Source organism: Branchiostoma belcheri, unplaced genomic scaffold (genome assembly GCF_001625305.1).
Source record: "Branchiostoma belcheri isolate BF01 breed outbred unplaced genomic scaffold, Haploidv18h27 scaffold83, whole genome shotgun sequence".
Lineage (NCBI taxonomy): Eukaryota > Metazoa > Chordata > Leptocardii > Amphioxiformes > Branchiostomatidae > Branchiostoma > Branchiostoma belcheri.
Genome location: NW_017804498.1, coordinates 1141921 through 1161384, shown reverse-complemented (window position 1 = coordinate 1161384; position 19464 = coordinate 1141921). Strand labels below are relative to the sequence as shown.

Here is a 19464-nt window from a genome sequence, read left to right as displayed (position 1 = left end):
ATTCGATCAATGTAGTACGCGTACACGCCAAGCCAGCATGTCTCTCATACTAGACTTGTTGAAGAAACGTTACTTTGTGTACGAACTTATCAACGAATCTATCGTGCACACGGCCTGTATTTGTTCTCTAATTCGCTGTAAACACCGGGAGCCTGAACGCAGGCATGTCGGATGTGGACCTGGTGGTCCAAAATCTCGATTTCACAGAGATAATTAGTGCTTACTACATGGTGTCGGACACGTTCCCTCGGCAACATCGCCGGCGGCCATCTTGTTTCATACGACATTCACGACGAAATACATATGGGATATTCTTGACGACTCAACATGGCGGGTTGGAGTTGTTGGTCATGGTTGTATGGCAATCGGACAGGGGCTGGCACGGGTAAGGCACGAGGCGGGATAAAATACCAGTCATGCCAGCTATGGACATGTCCTTGATTAAAGTTAGCGGCTGTCAACAGAGCAGTGGGGCAGGAGACTGTAGGGTGGAAGGCTATTGACATTCACATGTCGTATACCGACACTACTTCGTTTCAAAAACGTGTGGACACAACCTAAACAATGATAATATTGAATGATAATCTTGAATCAGGGTAAATCCTACTAGTGGACATTTAAACTGCTAATCAAAAGCAAAACATAATGACGCTGAGGGCTAAAATGTTACAACTACTGCAGACATACATATCCCCTTTGTTCGCTGCAGGTACTGGTTTAAAAATGGATCAGAGAGGTTTGCAACTGTCTGATCTGGAGAATGTTATGACTTGTTTAAAACCATATGAATTGTAAGCGTAAGTCAAGCATTGTCCAACTGTTGTACCACTTTATGCCCGAAAATCCTGTACTTGATTTGATGTAGTAATGTTTTACATGTTGTTCTAAATTTGTACGAAAGGTGTAAAAGATGTCCATGTCAGAACGCGTGTGTTGTCCCATAAAATGTCTACACGAAAGACACCATAATAAGGAGCCTGTCAGATGTTTTTCTAACTTTGTTTTTAGCTTGAATCAAAGCTAAGGTTTGTTAAGCAATCAAACTTGTTGGTTATGATTTATGATAGTCGGTAACTTCGTGACTGTAGTAGAAGAATGTGGCCCCAAAGGCATCTGTGAGACCAAATATTAGTTGTTGTGCACTATTGGATGATATCATCATGGTGAAGATACTACTCACAACATATACCCAAAATATTCAAAATCTTCTGCAGCAAATTCTGGATTTCTGCGAATAACCAGATTCATCTTTCGTGACTCCTTAAAAAAAGAACAATAGAAGTTGGTTCGTTTGTTAGTGTACGCGAAAAAATACATTAACAAGACACCTACTGATACTATACATCATTGCCAGTGTTCTTGTGAAAGACGAAATGTTTTGTTGCTTTAGGGGACGGACTTAACGTAAACTAATCTGGTCCTGGCCAACTTCTGTAGAAAACAACATCGTAACGCTAAACCGCCGCTGCTGTTTAACAAAGCTGTTCACTCTTTTCAGGTATCAGTAGTGTGAGATATCAGTCAGCGACCTCCACATCCATAACTGTCGTCTGCGAGGGGTGTCCATAGCGACGTGAGCTAACGCAAGGTAGGCAAGGTGTTTCATGTTGATCACCACTGTTGGAATATAGTTTTCCTACGGCACTTTCACATTTATCGTTGGTTGTCGTGCGATTTTTGTGCCGGAGGATTTTAAATCTGGTTATGACAGAACCAAACACCGACAAGGATCTAAGCTGTAACCAGACCGCATTTACGACACACGCACGACAATCTCAAGAAAGCCCCCAGTTTGCAATCGTATGTCGACCCCACGGCGTTTGTGATAACATCTTCTGTGGTAAATTCCAACCGAAAGTATGGGATAGTATAACTTTAAGCCCGAAATTAAAGTTCTGTACAATTGTACTAGATTTGTATGATAAGTGTAAAAGTACGTCCATGTCAGAACGCGTGTGTTGTCCCTAGAATGTCTACACGAAAGGCAACATAATAAGTAGCCTGTCAGATGTTAGATTGCTAAATAATAACCGAATGGATAGGAAAAGCTACCATATTGCCACAAGGAGGAATCATTACACTTAATAAGCCCCTGTCACACATTCAGATTTAGGCCAACCTTTCTCTCGGATCTAATTTGAGTTGAATTTGAGTCAAATTCTATTGCCAATCACGCCCCAACCTACTTCCGAACACCAAACAACCACCAGCCTCCCATCAACACCCGAACGTTTCAACATTTTGAGACCTGACCGAACTCCAACCAACCTTGCTGCCAACCTACTTCTAACCATGGTTGGGGGAGTTCGGCTGGTATTCGGTAGGCCACATTCGACTATGTATGACATGGGCTTAACTCCTGGATCAGGATTTGAATTCAGATCAGCCCCACATTTTAGTTGAATCGATAACTTTTTCTTTCAAAACCTATCCACTAATGGCAAGATCACGAAAATTCGTTCATAATTGTTGAATTAGTATACTTCATGGCACTAACTAATCAACATCAAAGATGTAGATTCGTATATAAAATGTTGAGTTAGTGCGAACGTAATGCACTTGGCACGTTACGGCAAACGTGGATGTGAGAAAGTAGGTTGATACGTTTTTCTGAAGAAAGTTTGAGGTTCGCGTTGGTCCTGTTTCCCATTTTACGTTAAGACATCTAGGTAGAACTAACTTCAGCACAAATGTAACGTTCTACTATATAGTTCAGCAATTTTTGTTACTGATAAACTTTGAATACTATTAGTTCAACCATGCCCTTCATTCTGAGTGGCTTTTTTAGCATAGCTTGCATTAGAATGTGAGTGACATTGTAAGAGAACACTAAAAGGGAAAGTACATGACCTTTTGCCGGCTTAACATCTTTAACATCACTTTCAAAGTGAAGTGCCCACATAACGACATTTCCTCGCGCCTTTGGGAAGTAGACCTTTGGCGACACACGTCACTTAGTGACAGATTATACTGTAGCGAGGGAACAACACCCATAATTACTGACTGGCGACATACCGTGACCTTCTTCACAATGGGAGGTTACCCCTCTTAAAACTTCGGAATGAGGGAACGACACGGACTGTGACTTCTTTCAGGTGCAACCATCAGATCTTAAGATATTTGTCTAGATAAGCAGTGAGTGAGCGGTGCCTTATGGCACGTATTATAGCATAGCAGAAGAGTGGCGGGTTACGTAAACTAACAACTAGAGTTACCGCGCCTTCAAAGGCCTCCATTCTATTCTTGGCAGGTAAAAAAGCAAGACAGCTTCCCGTCAATTCTCCGCAAACAATAAAGAAAACAAACCCATTGTGTGCGAAGTCTGCAGGTTTTCTTTTGAATGAGAAGTTGTGCGTCGACCATGAGACTTGTCTCGGATTCTAGTTGTTGATGGTCTAACGCGAAACGCTGGCGGGGGAAGTTTACTACATTATGTATCTTACTACTGTCAAGTTCTAAAGCGATGCATTATTTGGATCGGCCATTTCTTTGAGCAAGCCCCTACAAAATCATTATCTGACAAATGTTCTTTTGTTAGTTTTTTTCTAAATCATTGGTATATAAGCATCACTGTGTCCTCATCAATACAGAGAAGGTTATTCATCAAAGTAGATGTATGTTTTTAAACTAACGAGCTTGACGTTGTATTAAAACTCCGAAAATTTTGTATATAGTTGAAAGGTTAGCAAAGACAAGCTGAAGATTTGACTTCTATATGAGTCCCTACACTTTTGTTTTATGCCCAGTTCGGAGCAGGATAACTCAGTCAGTGTGGTCATAACTCAGAAGGAATGTCAGGAATCCATGACAAAATAGCCGGACCAGCAGGTCAAGTATGATGTACGTTAGCACCGTCACCACTCCAACATCCCATCTCGTGTGCCCTCTCCATTCACTGTTAACCTTGAAACATGACCCCAGGTTCACCTTCGCTCTAATCCAGTTTCCATGTTCGCGGCGCCATGTTTGTTTGACAGTCGCCTGTCTGGCTCGTGCCGATGACCAGTCGCCATTGTTCGGTAAAAGCCGTCGGCATTGTTCGGTAAAACTTGCTGTCATGTCGGCATGAACGAACTATGCGTAATTCAGTAACAGTCTACCCGATACCTGTATTGACATTGGTAAAGAGACGCCTTCCCTGGCGTTACTGTATACAAAATAAAGATTATCAGTAGAAATAAAACCCCACAAGTACAGGGAGGAAACCGCAGGGTGACTTAAAAACTAGAACATGAACTCGAACTTGACAAGTATACAATCAAAACGCTGCGACAATTTCAGTACTTACATGTAGTACTATTGGCAGATCAAAATATGGACACCAAAAAAATTAGCAGTCAAACATGTGAGGGTTTGATAGTTAATCATAGAGACCTCAGGAGCTCTCGTTTATAATCCAACACAAAGAAAAGTATGAAAACTAGCCCGCATCCTTAGCAAAATAAACGAAGATTCATCCATCCGTTTGGACAGACACACTACAAACAATACCTGACCTATCATAACTTTTTAGGGAAGAAGAATTTTGAAGCGTAGGGTGAGGATATATGACTCATAGAGCCTCAGGAAAGAATTATTTCTTTTCAACACTCTTAAAAACAGATCATGTTCAGTAAGTGCCCCGGAAAGAGTTAAGTACAGTTTCCACTGGCAGACCACAGTGCATTAGTTACGTCCTGACTATGTCGGCGCCATGAATGGCACACCTTCACGATCGGAAGATGTTCCATGGACCGTGGATAACAACAACATTTTAACGTGCCCACGGCCGCTTTCCCGCACGCGAACTGATAATAAGGAAAAGGAAATCTCCCCTTAAACACCCATTAACCAGGGAGTGGCACGCTTACTTCAAAGGACGAACACATAGTCAGGTGGAGGTGTTTACTCTTCAGACATAGAACCGACACCGCAGAAATAACTTCGTTTGCGTGCCTTCTACTGCCGACAGGTGCTCTAAAGTTGGACCTTTTTTGTAATTTTGTTTGGTCTGCAAGGCCAGTTTTTACAGGAAGTTGTGTTTTGTTGACTTGTTATGTCTACGTTTTGTAAGAATATCAAAGAAAATTCAAGCGTTTTAGACAGGTGTGATGAACATCGTGCCTCTGCAGGGACGCGGTCCAAAATCTAGGTGGCGCTTGAAATCCACTCCCTACGAAAGTCCTCTATGTCAAGCCTCTCCTTGTATGTTATTTTTCCCTGTAACAGGTACCCGTGTAGTTTATATACATTGATCCGTGCCCCGGTCCTTTTCAAGGATCCCAGGTGAATGAGCTGTTTTTCTAAGCAAGCTTTTATGGGGTTGCCTTGCAGAGGTTAGGGTAGATAGGCTTACAAGATACAGTTACACTATGGCGCAGGCCCAAAAGGACTCCCCTTTTTTCTGCCCTCCATTCAAGAAATATTATTTATTCTGATCGTCCCATTGCAAATTGTGAAGTATGGGAGCTGGCCGCTAGCCTCTAGATACTGATTACCAGGATCTGATATAATCAATGCTATAAAAGTCATAATTTTAAGCTCTTGTTTATCTGGAATAAGTTCATTCCTTTTCAAATGATTTTCGGCAAATTGTTGCGAAAAAAGAAGAGGTGGCCAAGAACTAGTGAGCGCAACAATTGTTGATTCGTATGTTTGAATCTTACTTCCATGCTCATGGTCTTACAAGAAAAATATGTTTAGGAATGTTCCATTGTTGTTTAGACAGGGGGAGGGCAGGGTGCATGTCTCAGGTGACAGTGTTGTGTTCGTTGCGCGTGCGCGGGGTGACGTGTGTGGATGTCCGGTGGGTGGCGTGCGCGTCACGCCGTTCTGTATACATGAAGAGCCTGTCCGGGCGGGCAGGACATGGCCACTGGTCTGACGTGACACGTCCCTCGCTACTTCAAACTTAGTTTTAATCACAAGCCTACCTCTTCATTTCTCTCCATGGCAGGGACAAGAGGGGACGTGTCTGTCTGGGTGACGAGGGCCAAGGAACAACTGCGGGAGGAGTCCCAGTACCCGGGGCCTCTCCTGGACTGCCGCCCGCCGCCTTACTCGGCTCCAGGTACGACTCGGCTCGGCAGGATGGCTGGTCTGGTCCGAACAAGGGTCCAGTCTCCCCGCCGGAACTCCGTCACGCCTGTAGAAGGAGATGACATCCAGCTCCAAGACATCCGAGTCAAGAACGGGACGGAGAGTAGACTTTCCTGTGGCAATCAGCCTCCGAGCTCCGAGGACGAAGGGTTCAGCTCCCGGTCGGGCGGAACCCCAGACAGAACCCCGGGCAGGTCCCGGTTAGACTCACGACGAGGCATCCCGAATCGAGCATTCGAAATGGACGCCAACATACAACAAGGGAGGGGGAAAGACGGCGACGTTACCTTCGATTTGGAGGCGAATAGGCCTAACACAACAAGTACTTTTCAATCTAACCTTGGGGATAACAAGCGCAGGACGCACGGCAATGTTGGAGAAGACATAGGGAGCACTAGTGACTTAAGCTGTGACAGTGATCAGGAGGAGGCGGAGGATTCTGAGGTTCACACGGATGACATCCACGGTGCTCTGGTTCAAACCGCACCGGACCAGGTCTGGTGGCGGAAAGTCTTTCGGAGAACGTTCAGTCCTGAACCTGCAGGACTCATGCTGTTCTGGATGGTAGTTGTGACTCTTGCTGTTCTCTACAACTCGTGGACTATACCTGTTCGGGGAAGCTTTGCAGATCTACAGAATAACTACTCTGGAGCCTGGTTCTTCCTCGACTACCTCTGCGACATCATCTACATTATCGATATATACATCTGTTTTAGAACATGGTTTCTAAAGGACGGCGCACCAGTTACTGATGCAGCGGCAATCACCAAACGTTACAAGAGGTCTCCGTTTCTTTTCGTAGACATCGGCTCTATTCTACCCTTGGACCTTCTGTACCCTGCGACAGGAGTCAACCCTTTCCTCAGGATCGGGCGCGTGTTACGTCTCTACAGACTGTACGGCTTCACACAGAGAGTGGAGCTGCGAATCCGCTGGCCTAACGTGTGGCGAATGGCCCTTACCATCCACAACCTGATGTTAGTACTACACTACAACGCCTGTCTGTACTACCTAGTTTCACTGGGTGAGGGACTGGGACAGACCAGCGGGAGTTGGTCGTTCCTGGACCCGGTCCTGTTCCCGGACTACTCGGCCCTGTCCAGGAAGTACGTCCACTGTCTCTACAGATCCACCGCGAGTCTTACACTGGTCGGCGGGCTGCCTCATCCCGAGACCAACGGACAGTGAGTGTTGCCTGGATTTTTTTCTTCTCATTTCCTTGTTTGTCATTCCTACATCCCTTTCTTTTCCTGGAGTCGTTACGTTAAATTAGAAATATAAGGCATATTGTGGAAGAGGGCGTTACAAGACAAATCGCACTAGTTAATCTTTTGGAAGTTTTCTTCAAGTTGGCAACGTTCTTTTCCATGAGAGGCTGTGACCGCTGAGCGACCAAATATTTGACATCTCACTAAACTTTCCGGACAAAGAACGATATTTGATGTTTTGTGTGTTTTGTTGCTGTTTAAATCATGCCTCTGTATCGTCCATCCAAGGACGTTATCCTTGGTCCATCATATTCCAATTATAAAACCGAGGGTCACACAAATCCAATTTTGGTCGCTCAACGATCACCGTCTACAGTGGCAAGAGGGCGTAAAGAACCAACTCTTAGTTCTGGAGAGACGTTGAGTCATTATGACGCACTACGTAATGTGAAGAAATCAACGATAGAGGCTGACAGACTCTGCAAGCAGATCTGCTCATTAACCCACGAACGACTGAGATGACAAAAAGACAACTAACAACATCAATGGGTGACAAAAACAAGTGAAACAAGATTTACGTATCGACCGCTTGGTTCACGAATGAACAAGTACAGCCACGTTTCTCACGAAGCCATGTTCCTCCCAACCGGACTCTTCCTGTTTTTACTGAACCACGTAAAACTATTGTATATAATGTCCATAGTACATTATGAAACAATGGTCATAGCAAACGCATATGTACTCGTACCAAACAGAAGCAGGTTACATCACGAAAATAGCAAAACTTGGAGAACAGATGTGCTGTCAATACATGAAATCTTCCCTTCTAACACCCTTGCATGCCTTAAAGTTCCGTTTTTTGGGACTCGTTTGGTTTCTTAATGCAATATTTAGGGGTATTCAAATGTTACATTTATACCATCTATATGTCGGTCTGTAAAGTGTGGCTCATTTTAATTTTTCAGACTCCGTCAAATTGGCTTAAATCCTGATATTTTGATATTTACGCCCCGGGAGTGGCAGACCTGAGATGGTAGCGCGGGAGTTTAGGTAGTTCCGGTCAACAGCCGTGTTTATCTGTGTTTACCTGCCGACTCTCTCTTCACTCCTCAAGAGCAACGCTAGCAAGATGGATGTCTGATGCTTATCTCTGAGTCAGTCTCTCACAACAAAAACAAAAACACGACCACTGACTTTGGGTCTTGTTTCCAGCATGAAGCAGGTTAGCTAAACAAATACCTCTGTTCTTTTATAAAGTCTGCTTGTAAGCAAAAAGGCCGAAGTAAAGAAACCTCTGTTATCGGGCTAGTTCGTCAACGAAACCGTGGAAATACATCGGTTCTCTTACGCAGTGAATACTGTCCCTTTTATACTTTCTAACAAGTCAGCACCTTGTTGTTGTAAACAAGTGGCACTGATCTCTAAAATTAGCTGTTTAGTCCACCAAAACGGTCAATGATCCGTGGCAAGTGTGAGGACGGCTGATAAAGTCATTGTATTGTGGCATTTTGAGCCACAATCAGGCGACCTCCTACGCGAAACGCGAAACTTTTGGAGCGTCAACAGCAATTCAACAAGAGCTGACGCTGTGCCTGGGCTTTGGTGCCTCGCAGCTTTGTTAAACTAGGTCCTAAAGAATCCCTCAGAAGCAGCCACAATGCGCCCCACGTACACACGGCAGTATATGTTTACGGAGTCGGCCCCAAAGGTCCTCCAGGTTTGAACCCTCGTCAATTGGATGTAGAAACCGACCCTGGCACCTTTGAATGACAGCTGACACCTTGACCCTCAACCTTTCCGCACTTTTTGTTCCCGATAGAAAACGGAGTTCGTTGCCCCTAAACAGTTGTTTGGTGCATGTAGGAACAATTGGTAGTTTTGACTGTTGGAATGCGCAAACATCGGCGTCTTCATCTGTCATTTTCCGCGCCTCGCTGGGCGGCAGCAGCGCCGCACCTGCACCTCAAACATACTACAGGCCATGTTCAGGAAGTTGTTATATGAAATATCAATGTTAAGACTTTGTTTTCTTTGAGATACGATTACATAAGCTGATTTCTCGGATTGTGTAGCGGCCCGGGTATTATAAACGTCACCGGAGAAACTACAGATTGTGATTGGTCGTAAGGTGACTAGAGTAACAAAGAAAGAGTCTATTGAGGGGGAGATTAGCTTCACAACACACAAACTATGTTGAGTAGACGTCACTCTGGACCGTCCGATAACTTTACATACTAACGGTCTACACTACGGATCTTTTTCGGACCAAACAACTACTGTTAACGTTCTAAAAGCTTTGGAGTTATCAAAATCTTAGTTCATAAAGGGTAATGGCATTGACAGTGCTGACAGTAGAGCAGACATTTTAGATTCAGCTGAAACGAACACCCTTATGTCGACACAATAACCTATTGCGCGCTGCCCCAGAGAAACAAAAACACCGCCGTCGTGTGCCTTGCACCAAGGCCTTTCAACCTGTGACCCATCTGCACAGACTAGGGCAGCACCAGGGGCTGAATACCACCAGAACTATCTCAAAAATACTGGTGACTTTCCTGTAGTTTATATACTTTACAGATATTACAGTGGATAAAAGCTACACCTGTTATCTTTACAAGTCCACGGCATAGTTGACGGGAAGTCCCTGTACCGTCATGACCAGGACGGGTGAAGTTTAAGAAAACAGAAGGAAAGACCCAGTTGGACAGAAATAGAAATAGCTCCTGTCAGGAAAGAATAACAAGGACGTGACGGGTAAACTATAGTGGCGGAGAATTCAATACTTCCGACCTGAAAGGTGACAGAACACCCTGGGATAGTGATCATCCTGGACCAACTGTCTAAAACTGTACTAGACACGCGTACGGTCAGAATGTAGTCAAACTTGCAGTGTGTTAGCGAAGTCTGTTGCGTGCCTTTTGAGTTCAAATCGAATTTGCTAAAGCACGCCCAGTAGTGTAAACCAGGCTATCAACGACATCCTCAAAAAACACGATAACCTAATGAAATTTCCTGTTATGAGTTCGCATTTAGGACTACCAAATTGCCCAGTTTCATTGCTAGTGTAACAATGAATTCAAATATTGGCCTTGTTATATTCAGAATAGGTGCCTACGTAAAAAAAATACACCTCTACGTCAAACTGTTTCACACACCAATAAGCCACTGAATAAGCCCTTTCCAAACATCCTGTCTGGTGAGTGATGACCGTTGATGTTTGGAGGAGTTACAGAGAAATCGGATCTATAACATTGAACAGAATGATCTACCTGGTCACATGCACGTGCGTGCAGGGACGGTGTTACTGCCATCAGGACCAACGGTCACTGTCATCATCCGCTTACAAACATGTCCATCTTCTACACACCTGTCTGTACCTGAACCCGAAGTAGCCTAAACAGTTTGTGAAGGTATTTCAACTTGTGTTAGGTGTTTCCATACCGACAAAGGCAATGTCGGAGATGATACTTATGTTACTGTTGGCCTAACTGTTGGTCCAGTTGATCTGACCTAAAGCGCCGAGACTTGGTGAGAATCTTTTTTGACAACTGAGTAACATTGTTGAAAAGGAAGGACCGACCACAGCAGGTATTCTATGCTTGTAGCATCAGAAGAAAAACGAGGCCATCCGCCCACGACGAGTTTGTTTGACTTAGTTTCAGCTCGCAGGTGGCCCGCTGCCTTATCTCGCCACACCATCGCGTGGCGTCTTTTCTACCCGTACAAAGGAGATCTCACACCGCAGTCCGAGCGGAAAGTCTGCCCAGATCTCCTGCAACACGACACGAAGATGTGCGCACGATCCCCGCCATTTTCCACATGACTTCCCGCAGACCTCAAAACATCCAGCAAGTTTGAAAGGCTTTCTGTGGCGATGGCGTCATCAGAGGAACGAAAATAACACAGGCGATGCGATGGAATGTGCATGCGATATGTGGAAACCCAAAAGGCAAAAGAGTGAGAGAACGATATCGAAATTGTACCTTAATGTATATCATAATATGGCAACACTGAAGATAGTGTTGAAAGGTCTCTTGTTGACTACACCAAAGAACAGATAAAAAGGTGATCAGATTGGGAGATTCGTTGATGAAACATTACCTTCATATTATCATGATCCTGTCAAGCATGATGTAAACATTTTAGTGGACACAAAAAGAATAGAAAGATGTACAGAACAATGATGCTACCAAACAAATTTTATCACCATGCACCTTTCCTATGTTGACCTATTTTGGAGTGTAAAGTGTAATCTTGACACAGATATTCACAGACAGGTATTGAGCGCTATCACACGTCACTAGGCCATTCCTTCCTCAACTCAATGCAAAGAGAAGATGATAAAGTAGTCTGAAGAACAAGTTTGTTACCATTATTTGCTACCAATACCTATCAATGTTCTTGAAAAACGGGACTCAACATACAATGTATCAGAAAAGTCTAGAAAAAACGTTAATGACTCTTGCTATGTCATATTGTTTTCTCCTTCATGTAGTCTTGAGTAACCCTATAAACTTCCTTGACCTCGGCCTTTGTTCGGCCACGTCCATAGGTGAATGGTTGGCATGGTAACCGTACCTGACGCATGCGCGTAAGATGTTGGGCTGGTTCTACATACAACCACCGGATGTTATCCAACACGACTTGTTTATCTTACTGCCTGGTGAATGGAGCTGTAGGGAGTACAGTTACAACACGACGTGCTACAACACTCATTCATTCTCCTTCCGCCACGTTTTACTTCGCACATTTGTGGACAGAAGATTTGGAAATGAAGAAAAAAAAATAACTGAAAAGATAACCTAGATAAGTCATCCTGGCATTTCACGGAATTGCTTATTAAATGCACCCTTCAGCTACGAAATTGAATTTAAAGGGCCAGATTTGTAATTAAGTAGAAAAACAGCTAAAGAAAATAACCCTGGCTGCCTCAATGCATTTTTGTTTGTTTGTGTGTGTTCCTTGACAAATTATTCTATGTGAGAGTTTAAACGATGGCTAATGTTATGTATTACTTTTATGTTTTGCTCCAGATATATCTACGCGGTTTTGCAGTGCATTCTGGGCCTGTTCCTAGTCGCCTATGTTATAGGTAAGTCCTAAACATAATTTCCACTTCTTCCTTATAAAGAACAGCATGCAGCAGCTGTAGCAGGCTCTTCCGCTCACGGTCTGTAATGAAGATGGCGATTTATCCTGACCACGCCCTTAAACACACCCACTGTTACTTGACGGAGAATAAGGCTCCTTGAGGTTCAATGGTCATCCGGTGCAGACCGTGACGACATAAGACAGGTAGACTGGCGATTCCTTACGCCACTGATAGTAATAACAACAAAGTTGGGTGTTGTTATTTCCGACAGGGTGTTGAAAGGGTGATCAATGATGCGGATATCAGACTCCAACTTGATCCGGTCTTTATAAACCTCACAAGTCCCGGCGGCTGCCCTTTTAAACGTTAGGTGACAAGAAGTCAATTAAGGCTTTGTTCTAGCTGAGAGGGGCTGCGTGTAACGGCCTTGTCCTTTTCAGGACAGTGAGTCAGGAAACCTTCATGTGAGCCTAGTTCAGAGCGTGGTCTTTGTTAGTAACGCCCCATGTCTTGTCTAGAACAATGTTCTCGGCCTCTCAGATGAAGGCTTCTAAATGTGTCGTGTCTTGGCCAGTCTAGACGGTTTAGTCTCTTTCTAAGGCGGTGATCTTGAACCTTAACAGCACGGTTCAGATTCACTTGTAAACAAACGCCAATCGGTCGGATTGAGTTCAATGTATATAAAAACAATAAAAACTTAAACTGGCGCCCGCATGAACAAAGGGCAGACATTCCCCCCAAGTGATGGATACAGAATCACCAGTTGATTTTCATAGCTCATATACAGGGAAACAGGAGGATGTGTGGTTCACTGAGAGGCTATACTGTGGCTCCGGTAACAAAACAAAACGTCTCGCGGCGCCTAATTGAACGCATAGGGAAGTGTATTGTTTCCCTAAGTACATACACGTGGAGGTCAGTGTCAGGATAATGCGTACGGTAATGGGTGATGGTGGACCACCGGGTGAGACCAGCGGCCAGCGAACGGTCAAAACCGACAGGACATCAATCCTGGGACAGGAACGCAAACTCAGGTTATACAAAACCTAGCGGAAAACTGAATCACCAACATGAGCAATGGGTGATGAACAGATCATGTCTGATCATGTGACTTTTATCCCCTACAGGCCAAGTGGGCTGTCTGATGTTCCACAGGAAGCTCCAAAGATTTGAGTTTGAGAAACTGGTGGTAAGTTAAGAGTTACTCTTGGATTAGACCACCGTCACTTTGATTTTGAAATATCATTTCTTGAATAACTAGTAGCTTGACAACACACTTACTAACTTGTACTCGGGGTCTCCTCAGGTGACTGAGTGGCCTGTGCTGTGCCAGTGTTCCTCCCTCTCTCGCCCCAGCGTCATGCGCTAGTCCTGGCGATCTTGGGCCAGTCCCTTCAGTTCTTCTTGGGTTCATTCTTGGGTTTATCGTCTTGTCAACATGCCGTTTGGCTAGTCTAACTTAGATCTCACAGCCATAATATTCATGCGTTTTGATTTCGTGAGAATGTGAAAAATATCTCCTATTTCTTCATTCACAGCAAAACTCCCGGCAATTGATGCAACAAAACGACGTGGCGAAGGAAACGCAGGAGAAAGTACAGCGTTTCTATGACTACTCCTGGGCAAAGTAAGTCTTGGCTGTCGTACAATATAAGCCATATTCAAGAATAGTTTGGCAAAACCCTTATGGTAATGGACGGAACAGAGACATCGGAAACTGTTATTATTTGTAATATCTTGTATATTTTGGGCCTGTGTACATTTTACCTGCTAGAAACAAGTATGAAATCGGAATTAAAACATGTAATCTTATCTGTGCAATACTATCTGTAGCGCTCAAGTCAACTTCATCGACGAGGCGATGTGTTTGAAGCAGATCCCGGAGCCGCTGCGGCGTCAGGTCACCCTGTCCCCGGCAGTGGACAAACTCAAACAGGTCAGTCTGTCTACACTTGCCCATTACAGGGTTTCATTATTAACGGGAAACTGTTCAATTCTTCAATTCAAATTGCGTAGCAATGGAGGCAAGAAATAAAACGCTGTAGGTCAGATAACAAGGTGTCAGAGGGTACATAAAACGTGCAGCTAGTAAAAAGAATTACTAAGTACCAGTGCAGTACACACCTTCCCGGACCGTCTGTATATAGGGCACGTGCTGAAAAGAAATGTTTACCAATTCTACATCTGTGTTTCAGATTCCACTCTTCAAAGATTGTGAGGCCCCGTTTTTGGAAGACCTGGGTTCACGGTTGAAGTCGAGACTATTCTCTCCCGGCGATTTCGTGTGCAAAGCCGGTGAGATCGGACGGGAGACGTACTTCGTCGTGCAGGGGGTACTGGAGGTCATCAGGTACGTAACCTCACAGCTTGTGTTCTTCTAGAAACCAAGGACTGAAATAATCTAAATCAAAAGGCTATACATGTATTAGACTTCTGCTGGCAAGGGGATATAACTATTAAATGCGGTGCCAAAAGACGCTAAATGAAATGAATGCAATTTAGAGCTTAGACTGGTGTTCCTTTGAATCAGAGTGTGCCGACCGAACGCACACATTCAAAGTTTGAACTGGTTTTGAATTTCGAATTCGTTGCGAGGCTATTCAGCATGGTCTAACCAATATTTCCGGGAGAAATCTGTGAATACAGTGAAACAAAACACGTGAGTCATTCCATCTCGCTCTATCTGGTGGAGTGCATAAGATGTAAAAAGCCCCTGTGCAGTCTGAATACCGCACGCCTAGAGCCCATGTTGAACATCGTCAGTCAGCGGTCCCCCCAAAAGTAAAACAAACGCCGCCCTCACCTAGAACGTCTGCACAGGAGGCTAGAAAAAGGCGCGCAGCACCGCTCCGAATGTAACCAAACCCGGCCCGGGTGGTAACTGACGAAAAGGCGTCCTGTGATCTTCTCGCCGTTTTTCAACACCTCGTGGCGCCTAAGTCGGACAGGTGGAAGATCAATAGACACCTGGATAATCAGTACTTGTAAAGGAATCAAGCACTTCCGCCACCCTCTTCAGCTCCTGTTACATTATCAACGTAATGACGACTTGATTCTAGCTGATCAATGACAGATAGTCCATGTAGCACTGACTGGTATGTGTTGTTCCTGGATCAGTGAAAACGACGACGAGGTGAGCCGGCTGACTACAGGCAGTGTTGTCGGGGAGGAGAGTCTGTTGAACCCGTACAGAGGGTCGCGGCGCTCCGCTGATGTGGTGTCCACGGGTTTCTCCCAGCTGCTCCTGCTCACCAACTCCGATGTGGTGGAGACCATGTATGACCACCCCGCCTCCAGGGTAAGCACACGTCATGAAAAGAAATATTATTGTTCGGAGAAAGATATTAGGCCACACCAAGTAAATTTTATGGATGACGTCCTTTGGAGACCCTAGATCTAATGCGAGAGGGCGAAAAAAAAACAAGTAGGGCCCTAAAAACAAGATGCCTAGATTAGAAATATACTAAGAGACGACAAATGTTAGGACACAAATTGAATGAGGTGACAGTGTTACAAGCAAGAAGTCTTTTATTCATCATCAAAACAGCAATAAATCAGGTGGAACAGTGGACAGTGAAAACAGGATGGTAATAGACACTGTCTTCGCGTTACGGGTTTCACGTCAATCTGACGATTTGCAGCACTGTCCTGACTCTTTAGTCATAGTTACATGAAGCGGAATTTTTTTTTTTTCTAGGAACATGCCAAAATCAATGCGCGCGCGGACGTCATCCATAAAATTTACTTGGTGTGGCCTTACTACTACTAGTAGTAACATCGTTTTGGTGTGCCATACCAGTTATACGATATCTGTATACATCTGTATACTTAGCTGTGTTACACAATCTCTCCCTGCCTGCCAGATTGGGCCTCCTCCCATAGAGCTTGTGGCCATACACCTCTAACTTGAGAGAACCATTCCCAATCCCAGAACTACTACCAATAGGAGCCCAGGGATCTTTGTCACTGTTCTAGTCCAACATTAGCTCAGGATATTCTCTGTCGCTAAGGAAACCAGTCATCACAGGCTCTAACAGCATGGTAACAGACAGTTCTCTGTGCTATTATAAAATACACAGATTACATTAGATTGAGGTGAACCAGTTTTAGTTCATTCAAAGCACTGCAACACGCCCTGCATCTGTCCCCATGCAGGAGGCGATAACCGTCCACAGCCGCCGGAGACTGCAGGACGTCCTGAGCCTTCCGCCAGAGAGCGCTGGGAACGACTCGGGATTCCGCAGCAGAAGGGATTCCGTCACTCCCCTCTCGTACCCAGACTCCCTGTCCATCAGCCTGGCGCGGAGGATGAGCGACAACCAGCTGACGTCACTGTCCAAGTACAGAAAACGTTTCAGGTAGAGGACTCATTAGAAATATGATAAAATATGGGCCGAAAAAATGTATATTTCTAGAAGATAAAATAGGACAGATTCCCAGAACAGTGATTGACTTGTAAAGTGATGTTATACGATGACTACGAAGAAAGAAAAGAAAGCGTCCAATAGAAAGCAATATAGCCCAGGAACTTACATGAATACAGATCATTTTAAGACCTGGCCAAGGCACATTTACAAACATATCCATACATAGAAGACCTCCATGAATGCGATGAACTAAAACATAATAGTATATCTTACAGGAGGGTGGACAGTAACGATAGCTGCGTGCCGCCGTCCCCCCTGGCCCAGAGCTTCGTGGCGCCGTCCAGCAGCCGGAGTCGGCGCAGTGGGATGCTGGAGCCCATCCCCATCGAGCTGGTGGACAGACTCGCCGCCGCGTACGAGCAGAACGCGCGGGCACTCAAGTGCTCCATCGATAGCGTCCTGGTGAGTTTAGTGAACCATGGAACAATAGCGGTTACCTTGACGGGTCATCCCAACCATACCGAAAGAACCAGATATTTTATGCATGCTTCATCTGGAAATTTGCCTCAAAGAAAAATTCGATGATATCTGAAGTTTGTAAAAGCGCAGTTGTGTATATGGTACCCCGGCCATCTTAGCGTACCACATACATTCAAATCAATACTATTGACCACCGCTACATACCGGTAAGATCAACCTGGCCATATTATGGCCACTTTTAGTAGTACCCCCTATCGTCCTTGGTAACCACCTGTCCACATAGATCAGAGTGGTCTTCTTGGTCAGGTTTGACTGTACTCGTTTCAACAGAAAACCAAACAGTTCTTACCGACTTTCAATGGTCATCTGTTACTTCGTTTCTTCACAAGTCGTGTTACACATGCGTACAGATTAAGTGAAAAGTATATTTCTGTAGTGTATACATACGAAAGACGTGGACTATTTCCCGTGATCTGCCCGTCCAGGACCGTGAGGTGCGCGGGCTGCGCCAGCGGCTACAGGAGGCGGACCAGGACCGGGAGGCACGGCAGATCGAGATCGCCATGCTCAGGAAGAAGCTGAAGGAGAAAGACACGGTAAGGCCTGCGTCTTATCTAGAATTGAAGTTCTGTATTACGTAAGTTTGGGGTCAGCTCGAGAGGTCTACGTACATAATTCGTGTCCACTGTGTCACCTATATAGCAAAGGCAGTAGAGAGATGGGGTAGACATTGTGCTAATGGTTGTTTGACACGTCTTCTTAGGTGCTATAGGACCTACAGTGCGCCCACAGAAATGATACAGGCCTACTACATACTACTAGAATACTGTAATTAGCCATTAAGTAGATTTAATTGTAGTTGTACCAAGTACCTAGAACTGCTTTGCCACCATAGCCTGTACTTATCGTGTAATAGCATAAACGTACAAGAAAGGTTTATAAATGAAACTACCTCTTTTGCAGTACTCCACAGCTGATGTGAGAAATCAGCCAGGCGAAGAGGCGCAGGTGTGGACCCGGCCGGCTTCGGGTACCAGGGCGGTTGGCAAGAGGAGGAGGTCCGATCACACCATCGTCACCATGCCGGAGGAACCGGAGCCGCCGACGTCACCCTCTCCTGTCACCGTGGATGGCTCCTCTACTATAGACTCAGGCGCACACAGCACGACTGCCACAGAGAACAGCCAGGGCAAGTCTGATGTGACATCTCGAAAGTCAATAACGCCAGTCGAGGCCCCAGAAAAACTCGCTTGCACGGCTTCGACAAAACCCGGCCTCCCTCTGAAGAGGGTCGGGTCGCCCGAGGACTCGGATTCGGGGCTTTCGCCTGGCGACAACTCTTCCTGACCATTGGTTAGGCCTAGGACTTGCACGTATGTAACGCCTAGAACTTCAAACACATTCCTCAAGTTACAAAGAAGCTGTCCAAATGCATCTATCTTGTACTGAAATCGTTATCAGCCAAGAGATTTCAGCGGGAACGATACTTCGTTTTCCTAACGTTACTTCGAGTGAGCAAGAACGTCAAATCTTCTGTGTCGCAATTTGTCTTCCTTCAACTTTCCTTGCACGTATTTTACCTGCACAGATTGAAATTGTGCAAGAAGTCTATAAGTGCGTTATGTTTAACCGGGAAAAATTAAGTTAACTTTTCAGTTTTGTTATTTACTCTGGAGTATTTTTTTAACCAAAGATATATGTACATGTATATGGAAACGAAATCATTATTTGGAAAGGCTTGTAGGGTAGTTCACGTTTTTTGTTGCACATGCTTGCTTTAAGTCAGGTGTTTCGAACGTATGGAGATTTTGCGGTGAAGATGATATGGAAACGCAGGAAATAATTTAACTGATATTTTGCTAGGTTATAATTGCGAACACCCTTTTTGTTAGCGCCCAGACCTGTTGTGTCGTGCTAAATTTCAGACCTTTAATACCATGCATGCTGTTTTGTCTATGATAGTAGACTATGTATTTGATGTTGTGACTGGAAAATTCAAGTCACTCTCTCCTTCTAAGTTACTATCTGCATATGTTATGTCCGTGCAATTGGCTTCCATGAACTAGTGACCACTACTTTTATGTACATGGAATATTTTCAAAAGCCATAGTTGATATCTTTTCTGTAACTATTAAAGCTTTTGCTTCCTCATGACTACGTCTGTATGCTTGTCTATTTGGATCCAATACCCAAATGTAACCACCACCTAATGGAGAAAAATACTGGTACTATTTTCTTT

The 19464-nt window shown here is 44.6% G+C and overlaps 1 protein-coding gene across 2 annotated transcripts in view; it reads left to right on the top strand.

Moving 5' to 3' along the window:
• LOC109486803 (cyclic nucleotide-gated cation channel alpha-3-like) overlaps nt 1-19379 on the top strand; it is a 20762-nt gene extending 1383 nt beyond the window's left edge. The window contains exons 2-13 of one of the 2 annotated variants that reach the window (XM_019790697.1): nt 1499-1588; nt 5936-7262; nt 12320-12378; nt 13506-13567; nt 13917-14005; nt 14212-14314; nt 14574-14728; nt 15496-15676; nt 16534-16736; nt 17021-17207; nt 17711-17821; nt 18189-19379. In XM_019790697.1, the coding sequence (XP_019646256.1) occupies nt 6070-7262; nt 12320-12378; nt 13506-13567; nt 13917-14005; nt 14212-14314; nt 14574-14728; nt 15496-15676; nt 16534-16736; nt 17021-17207; nt 17711-17821; nt 18189-18572 (2727 nt within the window). In that variant the 5' untranslated portion in view covers nt 1499-1588; nt 5936-6069 and the 3' untranslated portion in view covers nt 18573-19379. Of the gene's footprint in view, nt 1-1498; nt 1589-5807; nt 7263-12319; nt 12379-13505; nt 13568-13916; nt 14006-14211; nt 14315-14573; nt 14729-15495; nt 15677-16533; nt 16737-17020; nt 17208-17710; nt 17822-18188 lie in introns of those variants that run through there. The other variant, XM_019790696.1, reaches the window with a different exon arrangement.
• Nucleotides 19380-19464: the final 85 nt, after the last annotated feature.